Genomic DNA, 10057 nt, shown 5'->3' with positions numbered 1-10057 from the left:
GTCCCAGCAGTAAAGCATCCAGCTGCCAGAGCAGGAGATGCAAGAGACTTGGGTTTGATCCTTGGATCTGGAAGATCTCCTAGAGAAGGAAATGCCAACCCACTCCAGTATTCTTGTCTGGAAAATTCCATGGACAGAGGAGCCTGGTGGGGTCCATGGGGTCTCAAAGAGCTGGACATGACTGAGCACATATACACACAAAGAAGAGATGATGGTTGTCTGATGCCAGGTAGTGGAAGAGTGAATAAAGATCAGTGAAAAGGGTAAAAAAAGATTAACCTAGTAGAATGATGGCACTTGGTGATTAATGGATATTGGGAGTAAGATTGAAAATAGGAATCAAGGGTGACAGCTAGGATTCTGAGGAACTGGGATACTGGTGATGCTGGTCCCTGAGATTTAGATAGAACACAGGAGAAGAAACCAATCTGGAGAGGAGGAGGGGATCAGTTTTGGAGATTTGGGGTTTCAGATGCCCATAGAGCACTGATGTGCCGATGTCCGTAGGCAGTTTTATATCTGGGCAGATCTCTGGCCAGTTAGAAAGTGTCTCAGTGGTGATAGCCAAAAGCATCATGGCGCAGACATTCAATGGGAATGTAGAGGCAGAAGTAGTGAGGAAGGAGAAGCAGAAAGACAGCAGTTTTGTCAGGAGTGTGAGCTGTGTAGGCACCCTGAGAAGGAGGTGAAGTGCAAGGAAACTGGTGGTTTAGTTGCTAAGTCACGTTTGACTCTTGCAACCTTATGGACTGTAGCCCACCAGGCTCCTCTGTCCATGGGATTTTCTAGGGAAGAATACTGGAGTGGCTTGCCATTTCCTTCTCCGGGGGATCTTCCCAGCCCAGGGATCGAACCTGGGTCTCCTGCACTTCAGGCAGATTCTTTACCAACTGAGCTACCAGGGAAGACCTACTTGTAATGAAACTGACATTTTTGTAAGGCCAATGGAAAGCAAGTGGTGGAGGGTAGACTGGAGATTCATCAGACAGGGTAGTTCACAGAGCAAGTTGCTGCAGGGGTAGGAGAGAGATTCTGATGAAAACTATTGACTGTTTCACCATGGAGAAAAACAAATGAAATCATTTATATATTCATTTATGGGCTTCCCTGGTGGCTCAGTGGTTAATAATCTACCTGCCAATGCAGGAGATGAGAGTTCGATCTCTAGGTTGCAAAGATCTCCTGGAGAAGGAAATGGCAACCCAATCCAGTATTCTAGCCTGGGAACTCCCATGAACAAAGGAGCCTGGTTGGGCTACAGTCCATGGGGTCACAAAAACATCAGATGTGACTTAGTGACTAAACAACAACAAACACTCAACCATTTGTTGATTCAATAACAAGTATATTAATTCTAACTGAATACTCTTCTGACGCTGGAAATAAGATAGAAAAAAACTCCCACCCTATATCATGTAAGTTCAGTAGCTTAAAACAAAAACAACCCCCCAAACAAAAACTGGGCCCCTGCCAGGCCAGGGCTAAATAGGCAGGGTCTTGGCAGAAGTGTATGTGATTGCAATACACCTGAGTCCCCCAGCAGAGATTTTACTCACTCCTATGTAAGATAGCAACAACTGGGACCAAGAACCTGGACTCTGAATCCCCCTGATGTGAGAGAAAATTTTTATTTCAGCAAGTTTTAACTATGAATGGTTAGAGGGCTCTCTTGCAAGCTCATTGCCCTTGCTGTTCTGAAAGCCTTAAATAACAACAGATAAAAGACACTGGGAAAAAATCCCCCAACTCAACTAATTCCATTTAGATATCACCTAAATGGACTAAATTCATTAGGTCCTGCTTAATCCTACCCCCATATTAATGGGGTTAATAGTCAATAGCCTATAGTTAATAGACTATTAACTATGAATGAGTTAGTAGTCATTAACAGTTTTTGAAGGACAAACAGGGAAGCAAAGGAGGGGTATTTTGTGCTTGATCCTGAACAGGCACCCTGAGGAACAGACTGGAAAAAACTCCTGCCACGGGACCTGAGACTACGTAACATGTTAGACAGAGTAGGTATATTTCAAGTGTCAGAGGAGGGTGGAGAATATGTCAAATTTATGCATGGGGATTCAGAGAAAGTTCGAACAGAAAGGGCCTTGGAAGTCACCGAGTGAAATTCCTTATTTGACAAGATGAAAACAATCCATCACAAGGCCATTTGGTAGATGTCCAGCTTAGAACCCAAGTGTCCTGAAAACCCACCTAGCATTTTTTTCTATTATGTCATGTTTCTGAGTTAAATTTTCAAATAAATGACTTTCCCAGTGAAAAATGATTTCTGGAGGGTGATGACTTTTATGAAAAATTTTGCTTGTGGAAGATTCCAACATCAGACTGCAAATCTCTGTCTAAGGCCATAGGATCAAAAATTCTGCGGTAAAAACAGATCACTCTGTTCTTTATAGTGTGGATCATTCAAGCCCCTTGCTTTCCCCCAGAAACCCACTGGTATGTAACCTTCTGACCATTCATTTTTACCCTCTATTTCATTACGGAAACTGAAGCCACACTCTAGAAAGGAGTTTGGCGATGAGAAAGAAAACTGAAATTTTGATTGCAATTAAGACTTGAAGATTTTCTGTATATTACAACCCATATCCTACCTTACCAAAGAAAAAGTGAATTTCAATTAGGACATAAAGTAATTCTGAAAATGTGGGATGGAAAGATCAGCCCTGGGTCTTAGGAGTATATTTATCTCTCAGAAAAATCTCATCCCCAGGATGCATCAGACAAAGATGAAATACATTGCGGGTATATTACATTTTATTCTAGCATTGATGGAAGGGGTGGGGGAAGGAAAGAAAAATGAAGCAAGGTGAAAAATAGGGCGATTGAGAGACAGAAAAGACAGAGAAACTTGTTAATTACAGGACTTTCTGAGCAAGATATTTTTCTTCCCTTTCACAAGTTAGAAGCTATTGAATAATTCATACCAGCATGGAAAGGCTGCCTTTTCCCTGGGTGATGTATAACTGAGCAGGAGAGAGCTTCGAGTGGGTTCACCGCATCAGCCACCACTCCAGCTTCTGAGCACGGGGGTGCTCTCCTCTTGAGCTCAGCTTCTGCTTTTGCAGCCAAGCACCCTTACTGCTGCTGCTCCTGCCTGCCTACCTGCCCACCCGCCCCGGCTTGCAGCCTGCCACTTTACTTTCTCCAGCCTGGCTGCCAGCTGAGGAGTCTCCCTGCAGCTGCTGGCTTCTGCCTAGGGCCATGTGTGGATGCTGCGCTGGGAAGGAGGCACTTGTTCCTGGTGCTGATCCCAGCTGAGTTTCTCCTGTTGATTGCAGGACCACAGATGCTGCTGCTGAGGAGGTATTCCTTGGCCTCCCTCCCTCTGCTACCCGGCAGCTAAGGACCAGCCAGAAAGTAAGATACCCCCAACCCCTTTTCCTCTGGCATTTCCCCCAGGTGGCACATCTCTGCTTTCTCATGGAAACAGGGGCTTCATCTGCCATTCCCACGTGTGTATCTGTGTGTGTATTTAGGGGGCGAAGGGGCGATTGAGGGACAGGGATTGCATTGTTCTGTCCCAAGGCTTCCCTGGTGCCTGCTGAGTGCAAAGAGGCCTTTCTCTGGCACTGGAGACATTTTCGAGGCAGGCACTTGTCATTTGCCACCCCCGTTCTCCTCGAGCTCCCTCTCCCCCCTTCCCCAGCCCATTATTCTGCCACAGCCTTTTGTGTCGGTGGCAAAGGTCTGAAGGAAGGTCTCTGCCCTCCCTGCAGGAGGGCATCAGAATGGGCCGCGCTGTGAGAAACGGACGCTAGCCAGCGAGGTGTGAAGGGTTGGCCAGAATGACCAACTCTTCCACGTCCACCTCCTCCACCACCGGGGGATCCCTGCTGCTGCTCTGCGAGGAAGAGGAGTCGTGGGCGGGCCGACGCATCCCCGTGTCCCTCCTGTACTCGGGCCTGGCCATCGGGGGCACGCTGGCCAACGGCATGGTCATCTATCTCGTGTCGTCCTTCCGAAAGCTTCAGACGACCAGCAACGCCTTCATCGTGAACGGCTGCGCCGCCGACCTCAGCGTCTGCGCCCTCTGGATGCCGCAGGAGGCGGTGCTCGGGCTCCTGCCGGCGGGCTCCGCGGAGCCCCCCGGGGATTGGGACGGCGCCGGGGGCAGCTACCGCCTGCTGCGGGGCGGGCTGCTGGGCCTCGGGCTCACCGTGTCCCTCTTGTCCCACTGCCTGGTGGCCCTGAACCGCTACCTGCTCATCACCCGGGCGCCTGCCACCTACCAGGCGCTGTACCAGCGGCGCCACACGGCGGGCATGCTGGCGTTGTCCTGGGCGCTAGCCCTGGGCCTCGTGCTGCTGCTCCCGCCCTGGGCGCCGCGTCCGGGCGCCGCGCCCCCGCGCGTCCACTACCCGGCCCTGCTGGCCGCCGGGGCGCTGCTGGCGCAGACGGCGCTGCTGCTGCACTGCTACCTGGGCATCGTGCGCCGCGTGCGCGTCAGCGTCAAGCGGGTCAGCGTCCTCAACTTCCACCTGCTGCACCAGCTGCCCGGCTGCGCCGCCGCCGCCGCCGCCTTCCCGGGCGCCCAGCACGCGCCGGGCCCGGGTGGTGCTCAGCTCCCGGCGCAGGCTCAGCCCCTGCCCGCGGCGTTGCACCCGCGGCGGGCGCAGCGGCGTCTCAGCGGCCTGTCGGTGCTGCTGCTCTGCTGCGTCTTCCTGCTGGCCACGCAGCCGCTGGTGTGGGTGAGCCTGGCCAGCGGCTTCTCGCTGCCCGTGCCCTGGGGCGTGCAGGCGGCCAGCTGGCTCCTGTGCTGTGCCCTGTCCGCGCTCAACCCGCTGCTCTACACGTGGAGGAACGAAGAGTTCCGCCGTTCGGTGCGCTCGGTCCTGCCCGGCGTCGGCGACGCGGCGGCCGCTGCTGCCGCCGCCACGGCCGTGCCCGCGGTGTCCCAAGCTCAGCTGGGCACTCGCGCCGCCGGCCAGCACTGGTGACCCGGGCAGGGCGCTCGGGAAGCGGAGATGCCCGCCTTCCAATGGCCTTGGTCACCGCCGCCTCCTGCCCTTGGAAAGTATCCCCAACCTGAACGAAGACTCCGGCGGGCGAAGCTCAATAACAAACCGGTGCGAAGATTTCGCCTTCGACCCCAGTGGGATACCTGAACCGAGGTTTCAGTGTACATGTGGGCCGCGAAGTCATTTTCGACGGCCACCTGATTTTTACCCTTTGTTTCCGTGTTTTAGGGAAATCCTAAAGTCAGAACACCGGAAACTTCAGGAACTTGCACAATGACTTTCCGGAAGAACCCGTCAATTTCTTTTCACAGTTTTGGAAAAACAGCTTTGTTACCTTGATTACCATTCCCACCTTCATCGTCTTAAGATGTATATAAAGCGCCTCGAGTGTGCATAAGCCAAAGGGAATAATATTGAAGATGGAAATAATATTTATAAAGCATTTTAGAAAGTAACCTATCTTTAATGATGCTTCTGTAACAATTTAGCCTTTCTGTATTGACCTGAAGAATGAAGCCACAGATATACACCAGTAAGTTGCCATGAAGACCCCAGGCCCTTTGCTCTTAAAAGGGTTTTTATAAAGAAACATCATTCCCGGATGAGACAGTCTTAAGCCAGTGAGGAGGGAAACCCTCAGATGTATTATTTTACATTGCCGTTTGCACTTCTAAGACTGAAAATGGACATTAAGTGTTGAAGTGACAGGTTTCCATTGTGCTGAGTGATGGTCTGAGCTAGCTATGGAACGCTGAGAAAAATAAGGGCGCTGTCTATTTCAGGCACCAGCGTCAGATTTTCTACGGCATGCACATGTGTGGTTCCCCTCATTTTCTCATCAGTTTACCTGCCTTGTGAGTGTGATTGTGGCTGTGAACTTTCTGTACTATAATGGTTGCTAAGGAGAATACGTCCTTCTGTTTTCTCTTTAACATTTAAAATATCTCATTGCACATGATTTAATTAAACACAACTAACACCATGATTGCATAGCTAATATTAACCTCTATTGCATGCTCCTAGATGCTAGAACTTACTGAGCATGTGGTATACGAAAGCAATACCCATTGGACAAGGACATTGTACTTCTTCCAGACACCAGAAGAAGCAGCCATCAATTATATGACAAGAGACACAGAGACACCTCTGGCTACCAAGAATTCTTGTCTTGACCCAATTTATGAGAAAACTCTCAGGTGGGACTTTATCTTGCAAATGAACCACGCTGCAAAGCCACCTGTGCTTTTTAAGGGTTTAGACAAGCCACACATTAGAAAGTAACAATTTTTTAATGTGGTTCATATGTATTACCATGACACTTAACATTGATATCGTATATGTTAAAGAAGGTGTAATGAACTCAGTTATAAAAAGGAACAGTTCAAGTGGGAATCTGTTCTAAAATGTATAATTTGAGGCTTGCCATTTTCATCTCTTTTAGTAAATTTATTTAGGGATGTTCAATATTTGAAATGCAAAGCTGTGTAAAATCACTATAAAATTAAAATGAGAGAAAAGTAGTAAAATAATCAGTTACCAGCAATTCTGACTGCTGCTCACTACATCCAATCTGGGGCTGAACAGCCTCAACTGTGTAATTCAGGAACCAAATTGTTGGCCTCCTGGACGTTTGTAAGCCAGGAGAGTGGGAACACTTGTACATTTGAATAATTATGGGAGTGGCAGGAAACTTTGACATGGTTGCAGAAAAACAAAACAGATGTGTTCATCACCAGTAGTCAGCAGTCATTTTATTAATCTAATCCCTTTGTGCATGCACCATTTCTCTCTTACTAAGGTTTCATCTGCTCCCATTTTTCTTGATTTAAATACTTAATTAAAGTTCAGACAACTATTCCTCTGCCTGTTTTTTTCGTCTGTCTCTGGTCTTCTTGAATATCTCTTTGAGAACACTGTAACAAATTACATTGTATCCCAAAGCACTGGTGATAAAAGAGACTTCTTTGTTCTGGCTTTATTTGATTCTACATTTAGTTTCTAAATTTATTTCTATCTTTTATAACTAAATAGGATACATATGCCAGCATTGAAAAGAAATAGCTATTATTTCCTTTCTGTAAGTGTAACTGATTTGGGGAAAAGGCTGCAACAACAGAGAACTGAATTTTACTTTTTTGTGGGGAGGGGGCTGGGGGACACTTGTCTAAGTTCCTTATCAAAAGGTTTTCTTTTAATTAGGCCTTTATCCTTGTTCCTCGCAGTAGATGCTACAAACCCGCTATTCCTGCAAACAGTTGCCAAGCACATAAACTTAGCGTTTCAAGTATTCAATATCTTGCAGTGTTTCTGGCTAACACAGAACCACCTTTGCTGGCTCAGGCCATGTGGGAGACCTACTTCAGGTTGTATTTACTGGTAATTAACTCCACAGGACTGATTCACTTTTAATTTAGAAGTAGAAGTGATGTGTCTAAAAATGCCTTACTCAGGCAAGAGCTGGGATTTGGAGTCACTGCTTTTACAAATTAAGTTAATGAAGATTGTGTTCCTGTTTAAATGAAACTACATATTATCTACTCAGAAATGAAAAGTCCTAATTGCTGTTGCTGGCTGTCCTGCTTCACTTTTTCTACTTTTTTCCTTTAGGTATATGCCTATTAAGACATATAGCACACTCACCACCCACCCATCCTAGCACTTTAATGGCTAAATTCTGCTTTCCTGCTTCCAAAATGAAATATGTGCTTAAACAATAATTCTGTTTTGTACAGAAGCATCCACGGGTGTTTTTCTTTGTATTTTTTTTAAATACTATAGGGCTTTAACTCTCTGATAGAGAAAACCATTGAAAAGATCTGCTCACCAAAGAAACGTGAGTCTGCTCTGGCCTCCTGCTTCAATGCAAATCTGTTCTTCTGATGACAGCTGAACTGGCCAGCTTCATTGTTTCCCGTGTGGCCTTTATTCCATTCTCCCAGGGACTCAGACACTGCTCACCTGGCTCAATGGCAGTCCAGGCAGCTGACCTGACAAAAGGCATCAGTGGCATAAACTTAAATTCAAGAATGCTGAGAAAAATTGTAGATGTCCCTCACTTTCAAAAGCCTGATCTTAATGTTTCTGGGGTGTTGGGGTAAGAATGGATCTCTGGGTAGGAGCTCTTGGGTTGCAGAAACAAGGCTGGGGGACCCTTTTTTCTGCCTCTCCTCTCCTAATCAGTATGCTGAGTGAGGGGACCCCCTGTGTGCACTCAGCCCAGGTCCTATCTCGGCACACCTCCGCCTCTCAACCAGCCATCTTGCCCAAATCCAGGATCTATGACACACATCCAGGGGATAGAGCAGAAGTGACCTCAAGCCATTTAGAAAGGGAATTCTGGGGGTCTGGGTACCAGGGCAAGGCACAGGCTCTGCCTGGGGGAGGGCACATTTTCTTGGCTCCCCTTTCTATGTGGTAAAGGAATTAGCCAGAGGAGGGTGGGAGCAGGTTCTTTAAAGCACGGGACCCAGATTGGGACCCTCAGTATCTCTAACCTAAGGGCAATGCTGCTTTCACATACGTCCTCCTTGGGTATCCTTTCCTAGCTCCTCCCACCTTAAACAGGTGCAGCATACACAGTTTCTCCAGGTACTTAATCACATCAAGCCTACTGCTGTCAGTAAGGAGGACGGTGGGGAGGGAGTGGGAAGGATACCAATGAAACCAGGGAGGTCAGATGTTGATGGCTATTGAAAGGGCATCATGGGTAACTGGGATGTTTTGCACAGTTCTCTTTGCCGTGTGTATCTTTGAAAGTTTTCATAATGAAAAGTTTAAAGAAAAGTGAAGCCAAGGAAGAAGGAAGGAAGAAAGAGAAAAAGTAAAGAAAGAACAATAATTAAGGTACCTAAGGTTATGTGATAACTTAAGAGGAGGAGCTGGGATTCAAAGTTTTGTCTGAATCCAGAGCGTGAGAGAGCACGAGCACATGTGCGCATGCCAGCACATAACCACTGTGCTGTCAATATGATCAGAGTTTTGAATTGAGTTTGGAATCATGGAGCCCCCTCCATGATGTGCTGTTGTTGTTCAGTCGTCCAGCTGTGTCCGACTCTTTGATCCCATGGACTGCAGCACGTCAGGCCTCTCTGTCCCTCACTATCTCCTGAAGTTTACCCAAGTTTATGTACATTGCATCGGTGATTCCAGGATGTGACCATTCTCTAATTCCCCCAGCCTCTCTCTCTCCTACTTGTACCTGTCACTATAGCCTACTTGTTCTCTACACTGCCTTCTAAACATGGCTCATGTTTTGTGTCTGTAACTTGTTCATTCAAGTTACAGTGTCCCCTTGCATCTCATCGCTTACCCAACCCTCATCCTTCCTTCCTGGAAGGTTCCCTTTGTTTCTCCCTCTCATCAGAGCTCCTCTAGTTATAATCTCTGCCCCTACAGACCTCACATACCTCTCTGATCTTACCACATAGTCCCTTGTATTACCTCTGCCTTTATGTCTGTGATAACTCCGAAACTAGATAGGAAAGTTTTTTTTGGTTTATTTTTTATTTCTTCATTTTTTAGAGCAAATACTGCCTTTTATCTTTTGCTGTTGTTGTTATTGTTCAGTCACTCAGTTGTGTCCAACTCTTTGTGACCTCCCTGTCTAGGCCTCCCTGGTCTTCCCCACCTCCTGGAGCTTGCCCAAACTCATGTCCATTGAGTCAGTGATGCCATCTAACCATCTTATCCTCTATCATCCCCTTTTCTTCCTGCCTTCAATCTTTCCCAACATCAAGGTCTTTTCTAATGAGTCAGTTCTTCCCATCAGGTGGCTCTAAAGTATTAGAGCTTCAGCTTCAGCATCAGTCCTTCCAATGAATATTCAGGTTGGATCTCCTAGCAGTCCAAGGGACTCTCAAGAGTCTTCTCCAACACCACAGTTCAAAGCATCAGTTCTTCAACACTCAGCCTTCTTTATGGTCCAACTCTCACATACATACATGCCTGCTGGAAAAACCACAGCTTTGACCATATGGACCTTTGTTGGCAAAGCAATGTCTCTGCTTTTTAATACAGTGTCTAGGTTGGTCATAGCTTTTCTTCCAAGGAGCAAGTGTCTTTTAATTTCACGGCTGCAG

At 47.2% G+C, this 10057-nt stretch overlaps 1 protein-coding gene and 1 non-coding gene across 2 annotated transcripts; one reads left to right on the top strand and one right to left on the bottom strand.

Moving 5' to 3' along the window:
• Positions 1-833: 833 nt before the first annotated feature.
• Positions 834-905, bottom strand: TRNAF-GAA. The gene has a single exon. It is a non-coding gene; the product is annotated as a tRNA-Phe (tRNA).
• An 886-nt stretch (positions 906-1791) lies between these two features.
• Positions 1792-6836, top strand: GPR88 (G protein-coupled receptor 88). The gene has a single exon (XM_040232218.1). The coding sequence runs from the start codon at positions 3807-3809 to the stop codon at positions 4956-4958; it is 1152 nt and encodes a 383-aa protein (XP_040088152.1). The 5' UTR covers positions 1792-3806; the 3' UTR covers positions 4959-6836.
• Positions 6837-10057: the final 3221 nt, after the last annotated feature.

Source organism: Oryx dammah, unplaced genomic scaffold (genome assembly GCF_014754425.2).
Source record: "Oryx dammah isolate SB20612 unplaced genomic scaffold, SCBI_Odam_1.1 HiC_scaffold_28, whole genome shotgun sequence".
NCBI lineage: Eukaryota > Metazoa > Chordata > Mammalia > Artiodactyla > Bovidae > Oryx > Oryx dammah.
Note: the sequence above shows the minus strand (reverse complement) of the source record. Positions and strands in the feature narration are given on the sequence as shown.